We start from the raw sequence: 25,022 nt of genomic DNA, 5'->3' as shown, positions 1-25,022 counted from the left end.
AAAAAAAAAAAAAAAAAAAAAAGAAAAGAAATGTCTGGCTTAAGTTTAGAGACCCACTATGCAGAGAGTGAGAGACATTGCAACATTCAGCCATCAATAGGATGTTTCCAACAAATCCCTCCTCTCAGAGCACAGGGAATCATCCTGTGGAAAGAGAAAGCAGAAGGACAGTAAAAGCCGGAGGGCATGAGGACACCAAGAAAACAAGGCTGTCTACATCAGCATGAGCAAAGCTCACAGGAAGTCACAGGGACTGAACTAGCAAGCATGGGACCTGCAGGACTCTGTACCAGCTCCTCTGTGCTTATGGCTTCCAGTTTGTGTTTTTATGGGAATCCTGACCGTGGGAACAAGTTTGTCTCTAATCTTGTCCATTCTCTTGGGCTCTTTTCCTTCTGCTGGTCTGTATTATCTAACTTCAATGTGATAGTTTTTGTTTTATCTTGATATATATATATAAAAGTATATGAAGGAATGAATGAATGAATGTAAACCCAGCCACTAGGGTGAAGGTTAACAATGAACTGTTAACTGTTAACCAGTTTTCTTCAATGGAGTGGCACTGGGAATGTCAATGGAGTGACCAGGGAACATCAGGAGGAGTTGACCAGCCAGTAAGGGATGCCACAGTTTTTGTGTGTCTGCTTTATCTGGTTATAGCTGGGTGTGGTTTTGGTTGTTGTTGTTTCTTTGTGGGTGCTGTTGAATTTTGTTTTCTCCGTTCTGGGTTTTTTGAGAAACAACTGGAAGTTGGGTGGGTAGGGAGGAGGAGAGATGAACTTGGAGGAGGGGAAGAATATGATGAAAATATATTTTAAATTAAAGATGGTTTTAAATAATAAAAAAACGTAAATAGTACTAACAAATGGTGGTTATAAACTCAATGTATATCATGTATTACAGCTACTGCTTGAGGAGGAAAGGGCTTTGTTTCCTGTCTTTTCAGATCCCCATGAGTACCACCTAAATGCTCTATCCCTGACTAGAGCCCTGTCCCCTCACCAGGGCCAGCAATTATAGGTTCTTAGCTGGGCTTGTCATTTTGAGTCAAATCAATGTGATTCTGATAAAACTGCTGAGGGGCTAAAATGCCAGATTTTAAAAATATAATGTTAAATGTTTATATTCTTGTAGGTTTCTCTATTTTCTTTGCCCTGGACAGGCAGCTTTCAGACCCCTGTTCATCTGTTTTGTCTTTAATTACTAAAATCCAGCCCCAGCTGGGTTGGCTAACCATCTATCTGCTTTAGCATCTTTGTTTTCTGTTAGCCGTGGCCCCCTTAAGCAGTTAGGCCCTAGGCTGTGTCTTCCTTACTCCTCAGTGGATCACTCTCCTTGCCGTTACTGTCTCCTGTCAGTCCGTATTTGCTGGGATTCAGGAATATGGTCTCCTAACATCACCCATAGCCTTGTGCCGCCATCAACCCTGAGCTTCCAACAATGCTGGTGCCCTGAACCCCGGCCAGTCCCACTGTGCTTCTCAACATGGCTGCTGCAGCATCCCACAGAGCAGCAGGGACTCTGCACATCCCAGAATGCTTTGCTGTGACATCCACTCGGTCACATGAACTTCTCTGAGATTTTTCATCACTACTTCTCTACTACCAGATTTAACCATCCCTGGTTTTCCTTGTCTTGTAGTGTGGGCTATCCTCTGACCAGTTCCAGGAAACCATCCCTGGACTGCTATATCAGGTCCAGGAGATGTGACATTGTGCTATTATAGTTCCATTCTGTTGCTGTGATAAAACACTCTGGGGAAAGTAACGTAAGAGGGAAACAGATCTTTGTCAGTGTTTTATTGCTGTGAAGAGACACCATGACCATGGCAACTCTTATCAAAGAAGGCATTTAATCGAGGCTGGTTGACAGTTCCAGAGGTTTAGTTTATTATCTCATGGTTGGGAGCACGGTGGTACACAGGCAGACATGATAACTGACAGTTGTACAGCCAGATCTAAAGGCAGCAAGAAGAGAGAAGGTCTGAGATTTAATGGTCTTCTTGAAACCTCAACCCATCCGCGGTGACACATTTCCTCCAGTAAGGCCATGCCTACTCCAAAAGGCCACAGTCCTAATCTCTCTAAGGTAGTGCCACTCCCTTAGGGCCAAGCATTCAAATGTTTGAGCCTATGGGGACCATTCTTACTCAAAACACCACACTGCACTCCATGGTCCCCATAGGCAAAATGCCTTCAGTCCAACTTCAAAAGTCCCCACACAGCCTCAACCCCATTTAAAAGCCCAGAGATGAAAGTTTCTTTTGAGACTCAAGGCAACCTCATAATTGTAACCCCCATAAAATTAAAATTAGAAAACAGATCACATACTTCCAACATAACATGGCACAGAACACGCGTTACCATTCTGAAAAGGCGGGAAGACAGCATAGTGAGGAAATGGGCCAAAGCAAGATGGAAATGCAGCCGCTCAGACCTCAGACTCTCCATGCCCCATGTCAAGTGCTCTTCAGCCCTCTCACCCTTTCATCTTTGCTGTCTGCAGCACACTTCTCTCCCTTGGGCTGGTTCCACACCCTGATCTCAGCTCTTCTTGGCAGGTGTGCCATGACTGGCACCTGCAAACTCTTGGGGTCTCTAATGAAATCCAGGCTTCACCTTAACACCTCAATGAGCCTCCATGCAAGCACACTCCTGACACATCTGGCCTCAGGAGCTTTACTCAGCCCAGAACGGAGATTCCAAAACCCCTTTGTTGTATCCTTGACACTCAAGGCAGAAACACATGGCCACAACTGCCAAGTTTTTCTGCTTCATGAGGCTGAACTATGGATCCATCATTCAAATACATTTTCATCAGCTTTCTGTTTTTTATAATCCTATATACACTAATGAAATAGAATCAGTCATCAAAAGTCTCCTAACCAAAACAAGCCTAGGGCCAGATGGTTTCATCAGAGAATTCTACCACTTCAAAGAAGACCTAATACCTATACTCTTCAAACTCTTCCACAAAGTAGGAACAGAAGGAACATTGCAAAACTCATTCTATGAGGCCACAGTCACCTTGTTACCTAAACCACACAGAGACCCAACAAAGAAACAAAATTTCAGACCAATTTTTCTCCTGAACATTGATGCAAAAATACTCAGTAAAATACTCACAAACCGAATCCAAGAACACATCCAAAATATCATCCACCATGACCAAGTAGGCTTCATCCCAGGCATGCAGGAGTTGGTCAGTATGTGGAAATCCATCAATGTAATCCACCATATAAACAAACTCAAAGAAAAAAAAAACACAACATATGATCATCTCCTTAGATGCTGAAAAAGAGTTTGTCAAAATCTAACACCCACTCATGTTAAAGTCTTAGAGACATCAGGGAAACAGGGCACATTCCTTCATTTCTTAACCATTTCTTTAAATTATTTTGAGGAATTATAGGCTTAGCTGGCTGTGATCTTGACCTAATATCACAACTCCTTTCATTCCATTTTAAGGCTTTTCTTCACATTTTTAAAAATCTCATTGAGCACTGGACTTTCTCAATTATACTTCCTGGGGAGCCTTTTCTTCTGAAACTGCTCATTTTGTGTTTGTCCTTGCTCAGCTTGCTCCTGTTCAGTATAGATCTTCACAATAGTGACCACTGGTAACCGCAGGACACAGTCAATTCTAGGATGTCTTGAAATGTCTTCTGCCAAAGCCACGAATCCAAAACTCTTCAATTTAGCCTTAATCAGACGTTTTGGACAGGGGTAGAAATCAACTATATTCTTAACCTAAATATTACAAGAATCATCTCTAGGTCACTTAATTATCTCTAGGTCTTCTCCTCTGAAATCTCTTAATCCAGGTTGTATTAATCCATATTGCTCTAGGCGCCGCTGTCTTCCATGCTCCTACTAGTTTGGTACTTAAGTGCAGTTTAAAATGTTCGACTACATTTGTTTGCTTTCCTAATCCAAAGTCCCAGAGTCCCTATTCTGCCCACAGCAGTGTGGTCAGGCCTGTCACAGCAATACCCTACACTCTGATAGCAACTCCTCTCTTGGTCAGTGTCCTATTACTCTGAAGAGACCCCATGACCATGGCATCGTTTATAAAATAAAGCATTTAGATGGAGCTTGCTTAGCATTTCAGAGGTTTAGAGCATTTTCACATGGTGGCAGATATGGTAACTGAGAGGTCTCTATCCCCATATACAGGCAGCAGGAAGAGACAGACTCTGGTCTTGGAACTGCCTTTTTAAAACTGCACAGGCCTCCCCCAATGACACACTTCTTCCAGGAAGGCTACACCTACTCCAGAAAGGCCAGACCCCTAATTTCATATCCCATCTCTTGGGACGAGTGTGCTTCTCTGAGCCTTTTTCCACAAGCTCTTCTCTACCAGCTTTGGAAGTTTTGGATTCTATATTCTATGCAGTATGGACCAGCTTCTGACCAGGTTCCCGCAGCTCTTTCTCCAGCACATGCGCATTATCTCCAGAAACTTCGGCTGTTTGCTGACCACTAAATGTCCTGTGTGTCCAAAGCATGAGGACAACGCTGAGGGTAAGTGCCTGCTCCACAACCCTGAGAACCTGAGGTGGTCCCTAACCCTGTGAAAGAGCCAGGTGCACTCTGTCTTCTTTTACTGTCAGTGCTAAGAAGGCAGAGGCAGGAGAGCCCTGGACCACGAGTTGCTGTCTTGCCTGCTTGGGGAGTCCCAACCATTTCAGAGATCTTGTCTAATCAATGCTACTGTGGCACACTTGTAAGGGGCTAAAACAATGTTTTTCTTACCAAAATCTGGTGGTCATTGTATAAATACTTCCTTCTAAGACATTATTCTTTTTTTATTATTTTTATTATTTATTGGCACATGTATGGAAGTCAGGGATCCTTTCTTTCAATCACCTTCATTATTCACAGTTCCTCATTTATCAAAAATTTTTAATTGATCAAAATTTTTAGTGGCTTTTCCTACAGATAACTAATATGTAGTTCATCCTTCTCCACCTAAGTGCAAAGTGCATTGACTTTTAGTTGTCAAGCACAAAGCTAGTACTTGGGCTCCAGCGTGATCCTGTTCATCTTCTGGTGGGGTGTACTTAGTGAGAAGGAATCTAGTGTAACTGGTTAATATAAGGTCTGTGCTGTGCAGTTTTGTGTCACATAGCTAAAGTCCTATGAGAGGATGGACCTCAGTTATAAAAATGCTCCCTTAAGCTCACACTTACGCAAGCCTGTAGGGCATTCTCTTAATTACTGACCAATGGGGGGAGGGTGGTCCTTTTCTGTAAGACAGCATCAGCCCCTGCCTCCAGATTCCTGCTCTCTTTGAGTCCTGTCCAGACTTCTTTCAAGTGACAGACAGTGATTTGGAAGTTTAAGCCAAAGAAACCCTTTCCTCCCAAGTCCCTTTGGCCGTGCTGTTTCATCACAGCAATAGTGACACCAACTGAGGCAAGATGGCACCAAGGTGGTGTGGTATTGCTGTGACAGACCTGTCCAGCCATGTGTTTGGGGAGGACGGTAGAAAGGCTGGAACTCTGGGCTGGAAAGGCCATTGAGCTTTGAGTGCTAACTCGAGTGTCCTTCAGGAACTTGGAAGAGCAGCTGAGAGCAGTTCAGCTGATGGAGGCCTGGCTTGAGAAGTTCAGGGAAGCGGGTACTCCCGAGCCTTTTGAATGATGAACCAATGGTTCTGGGTAGCTGGGGCTGAAGAACCAGCTGTGACTAACAAGATACCAGAACTACTAAAGTGAAGCTTTGCTTTGCTGGGCTGCTAAATGCTGTAGTTGGAACTGAGAAATTAGCAGTGTTCAGGAAAATAACGACATCATTGAAATAAACTTTGCTGGACAGTGTTCCTGAGAGTCAGTGCTCAGAAGCTGTGTTCCAGACATGGCCAAGGTTGTCCCTTGTGATGGCAGCCCACTCGGTAATGTAAGCGCCACCAGGTGGTGCTGGTTCTGAAGGTGTGAAGGGGTCATGAAGAGCACCTGAGGCTTGGCACTGTTTACCAGGGTTGGGGCCCACGAAGACAGCCCAGGCTAGACCACTCGTAAAGTGCAGTGGCAGCAGAAGTTCCCAGCATGCTGGAGATGACAGTTCTGTGGAGCGACTACCCCAGCAGAGCCAGAGCAGAGTGGAGCCAGCCAGCACCCAGGAGACACGCAGTCTGAACTGCAGAGGACAGGCTGGAGAGATAACTGAAGTGCTGATGAAGAGCCATGCTCAGGTCAGCCTTGGACCCTGGGCCCAGCTACATTCATGGCTCTCAGTGGGGACTCCACCATGGGCCTGTTCTCAAGGCTTTCTGGCGAAGCCAGACTCCTAAACACTTGATGAATAACAAAGTCTAAAGAACTGCACAGTGTAAGAGTTTGCAGGGAAAGGGAAGGATTGGGAAAGTCCCAGCTGAGACACAAAGGGGGATGTCCTCCCCAAGAATAGATGTGAGCTGTCTTAGTAAGCGTCCTACACTGTGTAGAGACAGCGTGACCTTGACGGCTCTTACAGAGGAAAGTGTTTAATTGGAGCTTGGAACAGCTGCAGGGGTTTATTCCATGGCCGGCATGGCGGGGAATGTGGCAGTGTGTGGCGGTTATGGTGAAGGACACGTAGCTGAGAGTTCTACATCAGGATCCACAGGCACAGGAGGAGAGAGACACTGGGAGGGAACTTCTTCATAGCGGGGCTGATAGCACTGTCTCCAAGAGTTTCCCTGAGAAAAGCCAAATTATCACATAAGAGGATCCCTCAATGTGGGTTCTGTAATTTCCAATTATATAAATCATTGCTATTAAAAGGCAAGTGAGTATCATGCTGGCTCCTGTCACCATCAGGGGCCCCATGGCTCTCACAGGGAGTCAGCTTCTGAGTCTATCTGATGAGCCTCTAAAGGGTCTGGAGGGGGAGGATGCCCTCCTCCCACAGAGAAGGCTTCCCCAGGAGCAGCTGGAAGGACTTTATATTGTTGTTGGATTAAGAAATTCCCCAAACTCCCAGCCTATTGCTGTTGCCTTGGGTTGCCCTGCAGAAGAGGAAAGTAGTCTCTATTGCTGAAGACATCATACACCTCATATATGGGTCCCAGAAGCCCCTGAGCTGGAACTCACCTCAAGCTTCTTCCTTGAGGACTTTCGTGGTGCCAAAGGGACCATACAAGCTTCCAAGGAGTGAAGCATCCAACAGTCCAACCCAGCTAAGATGCCTACGAACCTCAGCAACGACCAGCACAGCACGAGAACCCTGAGGGTGCAGTAGTGGAACAAACACTCTCTGCTTGATCTTGAGGCTTGCTCAGCCTGAGGGATACCAAGCCTGGTCCTGGCAACCTTGCAAACTCATCAGGGCTAGTGAAATCATGGTTCCTGGAGGAGAACCTACAACTGTTTCCTCATTAAACCCTCAAAATCCATCTACAACAACAATCTACAAATTTGTCATTATGCACACAGATAAGTGTACTTGTCAATCCTCCTCCAGAAAAGTTCTCTTTACAACAGAGACCACTACAGAAAACTACGACCAATCAAATGCAGAGGAGTGGAGCCCAGTCCCAGTGGAGACATCTGTACAACATTCCACAACTACTGCTTAGAGAGCACTGCAGACCAGGGCTGGGCAGACTGTAAGAGCCCGAGGATCAGGGGCTTTGCAGTGAGTAACATCAGAAGCTACACCAATGAAGACTCCCGGACCAGACTGCCTAAATGTGAGCTGACAAGGAGGGGAGCACTGCCCATAACAACCTGCAGGGGTCGGGGACACCAGCACAAAGAACTGGAGGCAAAGGAGTAAACCCAGGAGCAGGAAAGGTAGCCCTCTCCAGGAAGAGCACCCCAATTGGTTGTCCAGTGTCAAATGGTCAGCCCTGGAAACATACGTATAAGTAACATTGCTTAGACTCAAAAGGTTCTTCTTGGGAATGTATATACAAATACATATGTGCATGAAATAACTACTGATGGAGAAAGAGGCCATGATTTGAAAGTGACAGAGAGAGGTCTGTGGGAAGGTTTTAGGGGACGAGAAGAAAAGGGGAAAACATTGCAATTAAAATACAGTCTCAAAAATGAACAAGCAGATTATTACTCTATCTTCCCTGAAAATTGAAGGACTCAGGCTTCCCAGAGATAATACGTAATTTTGAGAGCTTTTCTCACTCCCTAAAAAATATTAGAAGAAAAACAGGGTCATATCCAACTGTTGGGACTAAAGGAGCCTGAAGCAAGGAATAATGTGTTCTGTAAAGAAAGTGGTTCTCTCTGAGACCCTGTGTAGTTCAGCACCTATTTGAATCTCAATTTGACAATCGTGCACACATTGGGAAGAGGGACAGATAATCCAGTGAACCCCCAAATCCATCTTGGAGTCCTGCAGTAAGACTAAGATTCAAGTAGAAACCAAGGATTTGTACATCTAAGTTGCCCAGTCAGGCTGTGGCCCTGCCCACCTTTGAAGCATCCTAGTGTGGCCTCCAGTTTCAGCCTGTAAGTGGTCTGGCAAGTTGCTAGAGCTGTGTGAGAGCTTTTCCCAGGAAACAACCTGCCCCTTGGCTGGAGCCTTTCCTTCTCCCAGCATGAGATTCTCAGGGAAATCTCCATCTTTTGGAGACCATGTTTCCATAATTTGATGGATTGACAGACACAAGCATCTCTTTAGAATATCAATGTTTCTCTTTTCTTCTTTCATTTTTATTCTATTGTTTGTTTCACTTGGTATTTTGGTTTTTTGAGATAGAGTCTCACTGTGTAGCCCTGGCAGGCCTGTAATTTGATTTGTAGACCAGGCTGCACTTCAATACATAGAGATCCTCCTACCTCATCCTCAGTGCTGCAGCTAAAGGTGGGAATATCTACATTTCTGCCAGGCAGTTTACAGAGCCACAAGGGATTGGGGAATAGGGGACTGGAGAAGGTAAAGGGAATAAGGGAAATGGATGTAACAGGAAGAGTGAGTAGGAATGGGAGAGGAATCTGTGGCTGGGAGAAGGGCAGACAGGAGTTCCAGGGGAATTGGAAAGGAGTGTTATGAGGGGGAGTTGGGAGGAAGGTGGTGAGGGAAGACAGTGAAGAAACAGGAAAAGTGAGGTGGGGATGATGAAGAAGAGGAGGAGGACCAAGGGGAGGGGAGGCTGATGGGTCAGTGGGAGAGGATGGCCCGAGGGCAGTTGTGGGAGTCCATGGCAGAGGTGTGTGAGGGTGAAGAAGGCTAAGAGTGAGGACATGGTAAGCCAGGCCAGAGGTTGCAGGAGCATAGGCAAAACAAGCAGTTGCTGGGGATGGGGCCGAGAGCACAGCAAGGGAAAGGGGCAGGGCAAGAAGGAAACTAAGGCAGTGCACATGGAGCTAAGGTTTCAGAGGGAGAAGGAGCAGTGTGAGGCCTCCAAGGGTAGAGAGAGCAGGAAGGCAGCGGTGAGGTGAGATAAAGAATAGGCCAGCAGGCAGTACCACACCCAGCCCAAAGCCAAGAGGGGGTGAGGACGGGTGAAGGAGGGTACTGGTGTTGTATAGTTGAGCATATTTCATACATATGCCTCGGAGTGCTATAGCTGGATCTTGAGGTAACACATTCCTAATGGTCTGAGAAAGCGCCAGTTTGATTTCCTGAGAGGTTGTACAAGTTTACATTTCCACCAGCAATGAAGGAGGGTTCCCCTTTCTCCACATCCTCTCCAGTATGTGTTGTCACTTGAGTTTTTGATCTTAGCAATTCTGATGGGTGTAAGATGAAATCTTGGGGTTGTTTTGATTTTCATTTCCCTGATGACTAAAGACATTGAGCATTTCTTTAAGTGTTTCTCTACCATTTGATATTCCTCTATTGAGAATTCTTTGTTTAGCTCTGTACCCCATCTCTTAATTGGATGACTTGTTCTGTTGGTTTTTTAACTTCTTAGGTTCTTTATATATTCTGGATATTAGCCCTCTTTCAGGTACAAGGTGGCTGAAGATCCTTTCCCAATCTGTAGGCTGTTGTTTTGTTCTGATGACAGTGTCCTTTGCTTTACATAACATTTTCAGTTTCATGAGGTCCCATTTATTGATTGTTGATCTTAAAGCCTCTGCTGTTGGTGTTGTATCCAGGAAGTTGTCTCATGTTCCAATGAGTTCAAGGCTCTTCCCTGCTTCTTCTTTTAACAGGTTTAGTGTGTCTGGTTCTATGTTGAGGTCTTTGATCAACTTGGACTTTAGTTTTGTGTAGGGTGACAAATATGGATCTATTTGCATTTTTCTACATGTAAACATCCAGTTACACAAGCACCATTTGTTGAAGATGCTGTCTTTTTTCCATTGTATTGTTTTGGCTTCTTAGTAAAAAATCAAGTATCCATATGTATGTGGGTTTATTTCTCAGTCTATTCAATTCCATTGATCCTCCAGCCTGTTTCTCTGCCAGTACTATGCAATTTTTATTTACTATAGTACACCTTGAGATCAGGGAGAGAGATACCTATAAAAGATGTGTTATTGTACAGGATTTTTTTTTGGCAATTCTGGCTTTTGTTTTTACATATGAAATAGAGAATTGTTCTTTCAAGTTCTGTAAAGAATTGTGTTGGTACTTTAATGAGAATTGCATTGAATCTGTAGATTGCTTTTGGAAAGATGGCCACTTTCACTATGCTAAAGTCTACATTTCTTCAACCATGTTTTTAGCAGTTCTATTTGTAATAGCCAGAATCTGGAAACAACCTAGATGCCCCCTAACAGAGGAATGAATACAGAAACTATAGTACATTTACACAATGGACTACTACTCAGCTATTATGAACAAGGAAATCATGAAATTTGTAGGCAAATAGTGGAATATAGAAAAGATAGTCTTGAGTGAGATATCCCAGAAGCAGAAAGAACACATGGTGGTTTTTAGATATAACATAGGATAACATACTAAAATCTATAATCCTAAAGAAACTAACCAAGGAAGACCCTAGGGAAGCTACTCAATCCTCATTGAGAAGGGCAAACTTGATAGACATCAGAAGCAGGAGAGGGCAGGGAACAGGACAGGAGCCTACCACAGACAGCCACTGAAAGACTCTACTGATCAAAGTATCAAAAAAAAAAAGCTGAGACTTATAGCCACACTTTGGACGGAATGCAATGTTATGAGAGAAGGGGGAGGTAGAAATACCTGGACCGGACAGGAGCTCCAAAAGCTCCAACAGAGCAAAAAAACAAAAACAAACAAACAAACAAAAAAAAAAAAACCTGGGTCCTGGGGGCCTTCAGAGACTGATACCCCAACCAAGGACCATGCATGGAAAGGACCTAAAACTCTGGCTCAGATGTAGCCCATAGACTCAGTCTCCAAGTAGGTACCCTACTAAGGGGAGCAGGGGCACTCTCTGGCATGAGCTCAGTAGCAGGCTCTCTGATCACCTCCCCCTGGTGGGGTGCAGCCTTACCAGGACACAGAGGAAGACAATACAGCCAGGCATGATGAGACCTGAGAGGCTAGAGTCAGATGGAAGGGGAGGAGGACCTCCCCTATCAGTGGACTATGGAGGGGCATAGGAGGAGAAGAGGGAGGGAGGTGGGTTTGGGAGGAGATGAGGAAGGGGGTCACAGCTGGGATACAAAGTGAATAAATTGTAATAAATAATAATAATTAAAATAAAAAGAGGACATTGGAGGTGAGGGCTTGGATAAGGAAGGTAAAGTGGGAAAGGAGGTAAAGGAGGAAGAGTGAGAGGTTGAGAGTTTCCAGCAGAGGACAGGGGATTAAAGCTGGGGCAAAAAAGAAGGACTTGGGTGGGGTTCTGGACAGTTGGAGTAGGACAGGGAAGAAAGTAGAAAGGGGGGAGAGGGCAGTGGCGGGAGGTGAGGCCAGCCAAGACTGGGGACTAGGGACAGGGACAGGGAGGATATGAAGAAACCTCGCAAACTTAGTCAGGTCCCACTAGCTTTTGCTGAAAACAGAAGAAAGCAATGGTCACCCTACATGAAATCATAAAGTTTCAAGATGCACAAACCAAAGGAAACATGAATATGCAAATGTGCCATTTGAGCTGGGGACCTCAGCACTCCTTTCTCAGTGACCCAGCAACATTCAAGAAGACCCAACTTATTTTTGCTAACATTTCTAGAACAATCTAAATTGAGACAGCAAAATGTATCTTCTATTTCAGTATTTGTGGGACAATCAACAATAAAACTTTTGCTGGTTGTTTGTTTGAAGACAGGATCTTGCCGGCTTCTGAAAGGATGAGCCCATTCTCTTCCCACATTCCTCCTCCTTACAGGGTGAACTCTCAAACAAAGCACAGGACTCTTCCTAGACAGCACAACTCACCGAAGTATGTGATGTGTTCTGAAAGTTTTCAAATGACAGATCCTGGGAAGAGCTGAATCACAGGCCTTCTTCTAACAACTCAAAAGAGGAAAGGTGAAGTCATCTCTTTAGTTTCAGTGCATTACTGTCTTTCGATAAGGCAGATTTTTGTTGTTGTTTTGTTCTTGCTTTGGGCTTTGGGTTTTTGTTGTGTGTTGTTTGTTTTGGCATAGAGCAGACAAGCACACAGATGGCCAGTCCTGAGGGGGCAGCATGCAACACCACTCTGGAAAGAGCAATAACCTGTGGCATGCTCTTTTCACCCGTGTTGTTTTTGGTTTTCTAGACATGGTTTCTCTGTGTAGCCCTAAGCTTTCCTGGAGCTCATTCTGTAGACCAGGCTGGCCCTAAACTCAGAGATTTGCCTGCCTCTGCTTCCCAACTGCTTAGATTAAAGCCTTGCACTACCACTGCTTGGCAAAAATACTTTTTAAACATTTACCTCTTTCATGTACTGAGACATGGCCTAAAAAACTGTCCACTCAGCCTTGTGTGTAGCTACACTGATATAATTTTCATCAAGGGATTCACGCTAAATCACAAAGATGATCAGGAATCAGGGGCTTTGTATTCATTTGTTAGTTCTGCTAGAATTTGAAAACAAAAATTGCTATCTGCTGACCCATGTTATGGTCTCCTGGACGACCTGAGTAATCATGAGACACTGAGATTTGTTGATTAAACCAAGAAACAAACTATGGGTAGGCTGGAGAGATGGCTCAGTTATTATGGGCACTGGACACTCTTCCAGAAGACCCAAGTTTAATAAGCAACACCCACAGGGGGCACCCAATCATCTTCAACCCCAGTTCCAGGACCTGGCATCCTCTTTTGGCCTCCACAGGCACCTGGTATGTCCATGGTGTACACACCTACATTAAGCAAAACATCCACACACATGTAACAAGAAAAATTTAAAAGATGTAGTTCTATGTGCTTTTCTCCTATGGTAAATTAGAACGTTTGAAGATACTCTTCTCTTGTAAATGTTATTTTTTGAAACAGACATTAAAAATAACATTCCAGAAAAAAGATTCTGCCATAAACAGGGGAAAGGATGATTAAGAAAAAAAAAATGTAAGGTGGCCTTGGTGGCACATGTCTGTAATTCCAGCACTCTGGGAGGCAGAGGTAGGTGGATCTCTCTGAGTTCAAGATCAGCCTGGTTTATAAAGCAAGTACTGGGCAGCCAATGCTTGCAACCAACCACCTTAATTTATACTTCAGAAATAAATGTAAAATGAAGTAACCTCTGGAAAACAGAAGACAGAAAATATAATGATGGAACAAGAATCTGCAAAATTAGAAAACAAGCTACAGGAGAAAATAATCAGTGAAGTAGAAACAGCCTGACAAGGACCCTGGTTCCTGCACCCCTGGAGCTCCCTGCCCTCACTTGGACAAGGAAGGCTCAATAGACCCAAGTCAACCATTGTGCTGCAGCAAATGAAGGGAAGTAAGGGCCAAGTTTACCATCCCCTCAATAAATGCAGAAAGAGGTGTGGAAACTCAACACACTGCTGATACAATCAATCCATAAACTAGGTATGGGAAGAATTCCCTCCCAGACACACACACACTCAGAGAGAGGGAGAGAGAGAAAGAGAGAGAGACTTATAATGCAACACAGCTAACACCATATTTAACAATGAGAAGTTGATCCCAGGAGGTTCAGTCTTAACAACTTGTACTCAACAGCTAGAGTATTGAAAGGAAATGCTTCAAGAGTGGAAAGGAAGAGGTTAAGAAGTCTCTGCTTGTATGTGACATGATAGTGAACTTAGAAAATGCTGAAGGGCCCAGCAAAGTAGAATTAGGAGTACTAAATCAAGTATTGTAGAATTTAAAAATCACTTGTATTTACATACACTAATAACCAATGAGCTGAAAATTAAACTAAGAGGACTGCTTCCCTGTCAGTATCATCAAAAAGAAATAATTACAAATAAACTCAGACAAAGGGGCAAAAAAAAATCTGAGTAAGAAAAACTGCCAACAGGAAAATAATTGCAGGGCACACCTGTGTTCACAGATTCGAAGAAATACTGTCACAATGTGCATAATAATCAAAGTGGACCTATAGGGCTGTATGTAGTTGCTATTAACTTCCTATAGTATTCTCCATTGGGGGAGGGTGGCCAGTGGCCAGTCTTGGGATGATAAAGAACCTAAGGGTGACCAGGGGTAATGGAGAAGGACCCTGGGGAGCAAATGAGTCAGGGATGGAGAAGAAAAAGAGATAGAGGAAGCCAGAAAGAGCAGGTCTGAAGGAGAAGATGGTGCTTGGGGAGCTAGAGGAGAAATAGAGGAAATGCAGGAGCTTCTACCTCCCCTAGGACCTGAGTGGAGCCTTAGAGTGCCCCGCCCGGCCGCTGTGGGCGTGGACATGATGCCAGAGGAAATGGGCGGGAGCAAATTTCTCTGATTAGGTGGCGGCTGGCACAGGACTCCACTGAAGGCCCAGACTTCACTCTTTCTCTGTCTTTCCTGACTCTAGCCCAGAGTTCCCGACGGCTCAACTGCTGGTGAGTGAGGTGAAGGGGCCGCGGGGTGTGGGCGCCCTGAACAACTTTGTCCTGCGCAGTCAGTTCAGAACTGAGACGTCCACGCGCCCTCGGTTCGCTAAGTTCATAGTCATCGCCTCCGCGCGCTCCCGAGGGGACAGGGACCTCGGTTAGCAGGGGGGAGGACGAGAACCACGGGGCCAGGAGGGGTCACCGCAGACACGTCGGGAAAGTGGACTAGGAACCTGCAGAGTGAGGTGAAGGCACCGCGGGGTGAGGGCGCCCTGCGCATCGCCCTCAGACTACAAAGTTCACAGTCTTAGCTGCGCGCCCAGGGGGACAGGGAGGAGGAGCAGAGCCACAGCGCCCTGAGGACGCCCGCAGTCACGTAGGGAAAGTGGACTAGGAACCCGCGTGGCGGGGCCGGAAAGGCCTGACTTCACAGCCCGGGAGCCTGGAGCTGCAGGTCTCTGCGGGGTTTCCTCCGCGCGCGCGGGTCCTGAGGAATCCCCATCCTCTCCCCAGCTCCACTGCTGCGGATAGCCCTGTCTCAGGAAGGAACCATGAAAGAGGGAGCAAGCACCAAGCGCTGTCATTCCCTGACTGTGACACTTTTAGTTCTCCTGAGCTTCGTGCAGACCACGCTGTCCCATGGTGAGTTCCCAGGGTCCATATAGGGGGTGGGGGTGAGAGTGAGGGACATGGAGGACAGACCAGGATCTCAGCCATGAATTCCGGGGTCCTGGGCTACCAGGAAGCCCTGGGCTTCTTTTCTTCACCACCTCAGCGACCAGGAACCCAGACTCTGTCTCTGTCCCACCCAGGCTTCAGTGGATTGAAGAAGTTAGGGGGAAAATTACAGAGGAGGGCGGCGCTGGAGAGGGTGGGGGACAGGGGGAAATTCCTGGTGAAGCCCTCAACACCTTCTGGGGCTGCAGGAAGCCTAAAGCCCAGTCACCAGGACAGGATGTGCTGGACACAGGGCAAAACCCCTCCATGAGGCTGTGTCAGACCCCTGGACCTAAGGCATGCTAGTTCAGGAGACTGCCTTCCCTGGGCATTCCTCAAAGCCCTCCACCATTCATGTCCCCTTTGCCCTTGAACTTTCTTTCCCACCTTCTCATGATACTTCTCCAGCAGACCCCAGCTACCAGGGACAAGATGGCCACACCTCCCACATTCTTGTCCCCTCCCCTCATTTTTTTTTCCTTTTTTCATTCTAGAATTGTTTTATTTTAAGGCAAGGCTTCTCACTATGTAGCCCACACTATAGACTCTGAAACAAGCCTTTCTCTCCCTTGGTCTACCAAGTGCTGGGGTTACAAGACTGTGACACCAGACTCATCTTCAATGCAGACAGGACTCATCAACCACCCAGCTGCTCAGCTCCCTTCCCTGCCCATCTAGCCTTCCCAACTTTCCAAATCATAAAATGCCTTTTCACTGCTCACCCACCAGGAAGCAATGTGAGCTCATGCCTTAAGACACCCCAGCTACTCAGGGCTGGAGCACCTTGTCCTCTAGGGAGGGCCCTGGCAATGGACTGGGTGGGGAGCTATGGAAGCTGCTGCCCTTGCTCCCAGGCCCATGTAGTCTGCCTCCTGGGGAGGTGGCACCAAATAGTGGTGTTCATTAGGCAGGACAGGGTCCTTTTGCTCTGTAAATGCAGGCACTCATTTTTATTCAGTCCAGGGAGCCTCACTGTATCTTTCTCTGCATCAAATACTCAATTCTGCATTTGGTGGGACAGCAGCAGAAGGTCACAAGCTGATGAATGAGACAGCAGATGTGTCCTCTAAGCCAGATTAGGGAATACTCCATGTACCAGGATTGGTGACCATCCCCCCAGAGTGTCTTCAAAAGTCCTGGGAAAGCTGCATGTTTCCCAGACAGCACTGGGTTCTATGCTGACTCTCTGTCCCAGAACCCAGTACCATGCCAGGAGCCACTGTGAAATGAAGTGCATTTTCCCTGCTGCAGGTGGGCCTGGCTGGCTTCTGCCCAAGCAAGGTGATTCTCCGATTAGGAACTGCCATGGTCTCCACCCAGGGCCATTTCCTAGCACTGACAACATTGGGCTGAGAGATTGTTCTGGGTCATAGGGCTCTAGAGGCAAGTACAGTCATACTCTTTATGGATGGATCGTCTCTGGCTGCTTTCAAGCTGTAAGAGCAGAGGTGAGCAGGAGTAACAGAGATGATCTAGCCTGAGAAGACTTCAATATTTATATGATCATGGTATTAGGTACTTTTCTGTTGCTGTGAAAAAAGATCACAGCCACAAGAACATACAGAACAAAGGGTTTAGGGAACCGTATAGTTTCCGGGGACACAAGTCCATCACCTCACAGCAGGGAAGCATGGCACCAGTCACGGTGGCTGGAGCAGCAAGTTGAGAGCCCACATATGTTTAATTTGGTTTTGTTTTGTTTAATTTGGTTTGGTTTAGAGACAAGGTCTCACTACATAGTTCCAGTTTCCTAGGAATCACTATGTAGAGCAGGCTGGTCTCAAACTCATGAAGATCTGCCTGCCTCTGCCTCTCAAGTGCTGCAAGTAGACCCATGTGATAGGATGCCCAGCTGAGAGCCTGCATCTTAAACCTCAAGAAAGGTCTAGGGTTGGAGAAATGGGATGGGAATTCATAGCCAGAGCCCCAGTGACATATTTCCTTCAGCAAGGCCAGACCCCCCAAACCAATCAACGGAGGACCAAGTATTCGATTGTCTCACTCTATAGAAGAAGGGTGGTTCAAACCACCACACTAGATGTCCACAGAGGCATGTAGGGGCTCACACCTGAGTGACAGGGGGGTAAGGAAGCCAGACAGAGAGAATCACTGCACTTGCTGTGGAGATGAGTGGTCCCTGCTTGTTGGGACCCAAACTGTCCTCCTAGGAAGGGAATCTGGGTCTGTCTTTGAGGAGGTTTGAGTATAATTGTTTTTTTTTTTTTTTTTTTTAGATTTATATTATGCACATGAGGGTTTTGACATGAGGCATATATGTATGTGCACCACATAGATGCCTGGTGTCTTTGGAGGCCAAAGAGGGCATCAGACCCCCTGACACTGAAGTCACAGGCGGTGGTACAGAGCCACCTTGTGTGATTGCTGAGAACCAACATGGGCCCTCAGGAAGAGCAACAAGTGCCCATAACCCCTGCATCTCCTCTCTAACGTGGGTGGTTCAGCCTCACATAGTGGGCACAGGAGTCTGCAGTTCTGAAGAGGCAGAAGCTTTCAGCTTCTTGGTCATCTGTTTTGTCTTTAATTATTAAAATCCAGCCGTTTCTGCACTGGCTAACAATCTTTCTATAGTTATGATCTTTGTGTTCTGTTAGCCATGACCCACATTAAATAGTCAGGCCCAATCTGTGTCCCCTTTTCTCCTCAGTGGACCATGGCCGTGATGTGACTGTCTCCTGACTGTTCTATGTGATGGAACTTTTCTGTGCCATACTGTTGAGATTCCAGCTTAGAGATAGTTTGCTAACACCAGTCCAGCCTTGAGCCTTCAGCACCCCCTCTGAGCTCCTCACATGCTGACTCCCTTCTCTCTGGTCCTGCTGAATCTGCTTCTCCACAGGGTGTGCCAGCATCCCACAGAGCAGCCTGGACTCTCCATGCCTCCCCAGAAATGTTTGCTGTTACATCCACTCTGGCACATGCATGTCCCTGAGATTTTTGATCACCATTCTCCTACTACCAGACTTAACATCCTGCATTTTCCTTGTCTTGTAGTGTGTGCTATCCTCTGAGCAGCTCCAGGAGGCCCTTCCTGGAACTCCGTGTTATGTCCAGGGAATCTGCCAATGGGCCGTTCTGGTTTCATTCTGTTGTGTGATAAAAACACTCTGGCCAAAAGCAAATTCAGGGAGAAACTTCTGTATTAGACTTCTAATTCTAAGTCACAGTCTGCCACTGGGGAAGTCAGGACAGGAGCTCAGAGGCAGCCTGCTTGCTACTCCACACAGAATTATGAACAAGGAACTTGCTTCACAGCTGGAGAGGCCCAGCAGGAACCCTGTAGGATGATGCTTGCTGTGGATAACTAGCTCCTGCATAGCTCTATTTCTCATCCAGCCAGAGACAGCCTGGCCAGGGAATGGTAATGCCCTTGGCAGGCTGGCTGTTCCTGCATCACTGACAGTCAGAACAGTCCCTCAAGAGAGACTCCCTTCTAGGTGCCTCTAGGCTGTATCAAACTTACAGTTACAGCTAACCAGCAAAGATGTTCAGTTCTATGATCTGAAATTACAAATCAGTCCAGATTTTCTCCTCTCTCCACTTGCCCTTTCTCCTCTCTTTTTAAAGACACCCTTTCAGGTGGACTTTCTTGGTGTCACAGGCAGAGCCTGTCTCTGAGTCCCTTGCTCCACACCCCTAACCTTACTGCATGTTTCTTTCACAGAGGCTGCTGGTGTTTGCTGTGGCTTCACAGTTGGCAGGTCAGGGTCTGGACAATGGAGTTACAATCAGTCAGTCCAAGGCCAACCAGAAGGGACTTTTCTTCTCTACAAGGACAAGAAGTGTCATAATGTTCCGAGAAACAGACCAAATAACATGACAGTCTGCGAAAAAGTGGTTAACACTTTGAAAGATGAAGTTTACCTTTTCAAAGACGTGCTGTATCAAGTAAGGCAGGAGTATAGTACAATTATAGGTAAGTTTTGAATGGCCGCATAGGGCTGGGGATGTAGTTCAGTGGAGAGTGCTTGGCAGGCATGCATGAGGCCATAGGTTCAATCCCCACTGCTACGAAGTAAGTAAAAGAACATATCAGATGGCCCCTGAAGGAAGGAACAGGATTTGTGACAGATTAAGGACATTCATTGTTTTCATGGAGAAAGAAAGTGAATCACTGGTAGTCCTCATGAGAGGTCCAGCAGAAAGGACAAAGTGGAGGGTACAGCAAGGTCAGAGGCTGGGGATGGAGGGTGGGTAGGCAGATAGGTTCATCAAGTCCAGAGGCTGATCTCTTTCAAATGGGCACAGAGCCCCTCACTCTGCAGGCCAAGATATGTTGCTGGAATGAAGGAGATGGAGGTTTCAGCAGATCCTGGGACTTGAGCCTCAATGGACCCAAAACATTCCATATTGACTCAAATACTAAGAAGGGGCCTGAAATGGATTCTGGATCCACCTGGACAAAAGAGATGGCAGAGAAAATTGAGAAAGTAATTGACCTCTTAAACAGGATCTCACAGGGCGAATGCAGAAGTTGGGTTAGGGAGACCACGTTGTACTGTGAAGAAAATTTGGAGCCTACAGGTAACTGGGAAGAGGGGGAGAAAGCTCTGTTTATATGAGGTGTGAGTGTGTGATAGCATCACCATGAGTTATTGAGTTAATGTCCATTCTTTTCATCATTCATTTCCTTTGTCCTCCTCTCCTATCTCACTGGGTGTTTTTACATTGGTCACTCTCTGTGGCTGTCTCTGGGTGACACAGACTGGGCATCTTTTGATTTCCTGGTCTTTGCTCACTGTTTATTTTCATCTCACCTGAATTCTTTTTTCTTCTCTGCCACGACCCTTACAGCTCAGCTGCTCTTCTGCCATCAAGAAAAATGAGATCCCATCATTACCCTGCTTCCCCTACCATAGCTACATGACTCTTTTGAGGACAGGGACATCCCCTCCCCCTTCCTTCTCAGGACCATACAAACAGTTGTTCATAGCAAAGAGGGGAGACTCGGTGTGTCCACTGAATTACCTGAGGACCCAGAAGCTAAGGTGACATTTCTTCGGATTTGAGGTCCGGTCAAAGACTCAACTTGTATTTCTATTTCAGCCTCACCGCCAACTACCCCTAGTGTGGACCAGCATTCTTCCATGGCCACCAAGCCCCACTTCTCTGTCCTACTGATACTCCTCCCTTCCATTTTTATGTGTCTTCTGAGAATCCTCGACAAGGACAGTTATGGAGGACGGTGTTGGAAGTGGGGTAAGGGACAGATGGGTGAAGAGTGAGGAAGCAGGGGTGAGCTCTGGCAGTTTTGCTGTCATCCCCCAGCTGTAGCATCTTACTGGGAAAGGAAGGAGGAGATGGGGAGTTCATATCATCTGCCAGCAATAGCTGGTGCACACTGAGTCTTGACAGGAGAGCAGTCTTTCACAGCCTAGTGGGAATGACAAGGGAACAGAGCAAGTGCCTGGTTAGAGCGGGTCCCTACTTAGGAGCTTCTCATGCTGCAGATGTGGGGACCGTAGAGACACGAGAGAAGGAGGTGGTTTTTAGACTAATGTGTAGAGGGAAGAGGATTCCACAGACGGTGATAAAGAAGATAAAATAAGGAGTTGGCAAGACCACCTGCTGCTCCTGCATCAGACCAGGGTTTGTTCCCAGCACCCACATGCCAGCTCACGGCCATCTACAGCTCCAGGTCCAGGGGTTCCAGGCCCTTCTTCCCCACAGACAGCAGGCATTCACACCGTGCCTGACACACATGCAGGCTAACACTCACACACACAGAAACGAATCACGCAGCTGCCGCCGCCGGGGGCAGGGTTCCCACTGGAGGCAGGTGGGACTGAGCTGCTGTTGGAGGCCACTGCTCCCATCTGGACTGCACAGAGGGACAAGGTGGCGCAGGACAGCCAAACCCACAGCTGTGTGCCACTCTCACTTGTTGAGAGGGTTAGAATGAAGCAGAAGAGATGTCTCAGACCCCACTCACCGTCTGGACAACCGGGACCCAGGATCCTCTCTGGCTAGGGCTCCTGCCAGCTCCTGTGGCTTCTCCCATCAGGCCCTGAGTCAGGGAGCATTACTGCTAGTCATTACTGCTTTATCCTGAACTTCCATGCTCTGCAGCAGGCCAGGGCTGACCATGGAACACGGGAAAGGAGGGAGGAAGACAGGAGATGCTCCAGGATGTAGAGTGCAGGAGTGATGGGGGAGGGAAACGATGACCCCCAGGGAGGGCGACTGGGGTGGTGATGACTGTCCAGGTCACCCAGGAGAACTGACCCAGGCTTTCCCCAGAACATTCAAAAGACGTGTTTCCTTGCTCTAGGTTGGAGATGCTCCAGAGAACATGATGAGAATTCATCCGGTTCAGCCATTTTTCCTCAGCCCTTCTCTCCCTTCTCCTCTGCATCAACCAGAGGAATCGTCATGCTCCTGGCATAACATTTCATGTTCTTTCTACTCTGTGATAGTTTGGGCCCTTTCTTATCACCTGGTCCTCCTTCTCTTGGTGCTCCCTGGTGGGAATTTGCACTTAATATAGACCTACTTGAAGTTGTTATGTATCCTTACAAGCACAGAAACGGGGTAACCAGACCTCCTTAGCTGGAAGGTGAGGTTTTTACTCCTGTTTATGTAACTTGTCAGTATCTATGTCAGTGTGAGGCATAGACCCTGTACGAAGCAGCTTCTCTTCTTTCTTGGAAAGAAGAACTATATCTGCCATTGGTATATGGCTACATATGTTAGGAGAGAACTATTTTATAAAAAGTGATATTTTAATAGTATTACTATTGTGAGATTAGTTTGTGTGACACGCACCAGGCAGTCTGTCAAGGGCTGCACGCAGGTGCAGAGCAGAGAACTCGGGAGCTGCTCAGTCCAGCAGGCCAGCTGCCCCTGCAGGGGCCTCTGGCGGTGAAAGCCTGAAGGTCCTGAAGCTGTCACTGCTGAGTCCACGCCCTCTGATGCAGGTTCTCCCTTAGTTAGTGGTGCTCTCCACTGCACAGAGAAGCGTCTCTCTTCAGAGCAAGGCCTGTGCAGCCACAGTGCACTAACACTCACACACACACACAGTGTACACACATGTACACACACATGGTGACACACATAAAAACAACAATAACAATAGGATCCTAAAAATATGGAGGATATAAAGTGCAGAATTCACGATTGAAAACAGTTGTTTTGAAGCAGGGTCTCCCTGTGTAGACCAGGCTGGCCTGGTGCTGACAGAGATCCTGCTGCCTCCACCTCCTCCTCCTCAGGCTTAAAGGCGTTTGCCACCATGCCTGACTGATATTGGACTTTAAGCTCTAATGGTGTGCTATTAGAGTGTTAGAGCTTCAAAACTGACTATTTCACCAAATTAATAGTAATTTAGCGGCATTAAGTAGACTGGCACTATTAAAGAACCTGAGGTGTCACTGCAGGGGACCTGCAACAGCTAATCACAGGAAACCGAACCCGAGGACTCGGTGTTCAGTAGAAGTCAGTGTCAACTCTAGGAGGGCTCAAGACCTTAGCACCACTGACTCCATGATGGTGTCATTCAGGCTGTAAAACTCAGCACACAGCACCACCTGCCAAACAAAAACAAGGACCTAATCCATCAAAGTCCATAGTTCTGGGAAAGTCTCTAAATGTACTAACCTTGCTTTTTGGCTTCTGTAGTTCTGCTTCTTGCTAACTATTCCTGTTAACTTAAGTATGTCAACCCAGAACCTGGTTTTTGTGCTTAAAGCTCTCCCTGATAAAGGGTCCTTGCTACAGTGGGATCCAGAACACCCAGAGTAGTCACAGGCTAGCTAATACACACTTTTAATGGGCTTAAACACCACATTTGGGGGTGGGTGTAGAGAGGACGAAGGGGAAACTGTGGTCAGAATGTAAGTAAACAAATTAATTAAAAAATGGAATCTCAAGAAAGAAGGGGGATATAGTAAGACCTGGAGAGGACAGGAGCTCCACAAGCATAGCAACAGAACCAAAATATCAGGGCACAGGGGTCTTTTCTGAGAATGATACTCTAACAAAAGTCCATTCATGGAGATAACCTAGAACCTCTGCTCAGATGTAGCCCATGGCAACTCAGTGTCCAAGTGGGTACCCTAGTAAGGGGAACATGGACTGTGTCTGTCAGTGGCTGGTTCTTTGACTGCCTCCCCTGAATGGGGGAGCAGCCTTGCCAAGCCACAGAGGAGGACAATGCAGCCAGTTCAGATGAGACCAGACAAGCCAGGGTCAGATGGAAGGGGAGGAGGACCTCCACTATTCAGTGGACTTGCAGAGGGGCATGGGAGGAGATGAGGGAGGGAGGGTGGGATTGTGAGGGGAGGAGGGAGAGAGCTACAGCGGAGATACAAAGTGAATAAACTGTAATTAATATAAAAAATAAAAATTTAAAAAATGTCTGAGGCGTCTTCTCTGGTGAACAGCTCAGAACAGGTATGTCCGTCCTCCATGTTCCTCAGTGGAAGCTGTCTGATTGCTGCCTTTTTGTGTTTACAATGTCATCTTTCTAGTCAGATGTTTTTAAACGTTCTTTACCTGATTATTTTACAGATGATCAGGTTTCTGCAAATGTGTGCGTGTTTACATTATACAGTTGTTACATGAAATTTTCAGAATATTCTCTTGTAACTGTTTTACTTCACAAGTCAAATAAGTTTTTACTCCAAATGCCTCTCTTTCATTTGAGATTAAATAGTTGTAGTAGTCCCTTTGTTCCTAGTTGATCTGCATAAAATCTCTCAAGGTCACTTTGAAAAGAACTTTGTTTTGATTGATTTTCCCTATTGTTTCTACTCTGCATTTAATTCTTGCTGAACTTCATTCCACTTTTCTAGCTTTACGCTTGGTATTCACACATTATTTATTGATTTATCTTTTGTATTATTTTGTATATATTAATGAGAAATGTGTTGTTAGCTGGGTTTGATGGCTCATGCCTTCAGTCCCAGCATTCTGGAGGCAGAGGCAGGCAAATCTCTGAGTTAGAGGAATCTGGTCAACAGAGGAAGGTTCAGCACAGGCAGGACTACACATAGACACCTTGTGTTGAAAAAGCAAAAAGAAATAAAAGAAGAATGTGTTGTTTGTGGTCAAAGGGCCAAGAAGGTGAGTCTGCAGAGTACCTGCCCACTGCTGGCACAGCTCCATCACAATTCCTGCCGCTGCGACTCAGGAACCATCATGAAGAGGAATGCCTGCTTAGGTGTTTACAGCAGGTAGTCTTCCTTGCTTTAGTTTAAAGACTTACTGTTATTTTATCTGTATTCCTCCTTAATGTTTATTTTCATTACATGTGTATGGGTGCTTTGCCTGCACATATGTATGTGGATCATGTCATGCAAAGCTGACAGAAGCCAGAGACATCTGATCCCTAGAACTGGAGTTACAGACCATTGTAAGCCTCATGTAGGTGCTGAGACTTGAACCTATATTCTCTGGAAGAGCAGCCAGTGTTCTTAACCACTGGCCATCTCTCCAGTCCCTAAAACAACTTTTTTTTTTTTTTTTTTTTTTT

General features: G+C 46.3%; 1 protein-coding gene across 1 annotated transcript; it reads left to right on the top strand.

Moving 5' to 3' along the window:
• Positions 1 to 9,304: 9,304 nt before the first annotated feature.
• LOC129672208 (UL16-binding protein 6-like) lies at positions 9,305 to 22,035 on the top strand. The gene is made up of 7 exons (XM_055601506.1): positions 9,305 to 9,381; positions 14,797 to 14,972; positions 15,422 to 15,457; positions 19,215 to 19,466; positions 19,799 to 20,074; positions 20,597 to 20,749; positions 21,822 to 22,035. The coding sequence occupies exons 1-7, from the start codon at positions 9,305 to 9,307 to the stop codon at positions 21,935 to 21,937; spliced, it is 1,086 nt and encodes a 361-aa protein (XP_055457481.1). The 3' UTR covers positions 21,938 to 22,035.
• Positions 22,036 to 25,022: the final 2,987 nt, after the last annotated feature.

This window comes from Psammomys obesus, unplaced genomic scaffold (genome assembly GCF_907164565.1).
Source record: "Psammomys obesus unplaced genomic scaffold, mPsaObe1.curated_primary_1811, whole genome shotgun sequence".
Classification (NCBI taxonomy): Eukaryota; Metazoa; Chordata; class Mammalia; order Rodentia; family Muridae; genus Psammomys; species Psammomys obesus.
The sequence above is the reverse complement of the archived record's forward strand: the minus strand, read 5'-3'. Positions and strand labels throughout refer to the sequence as shown.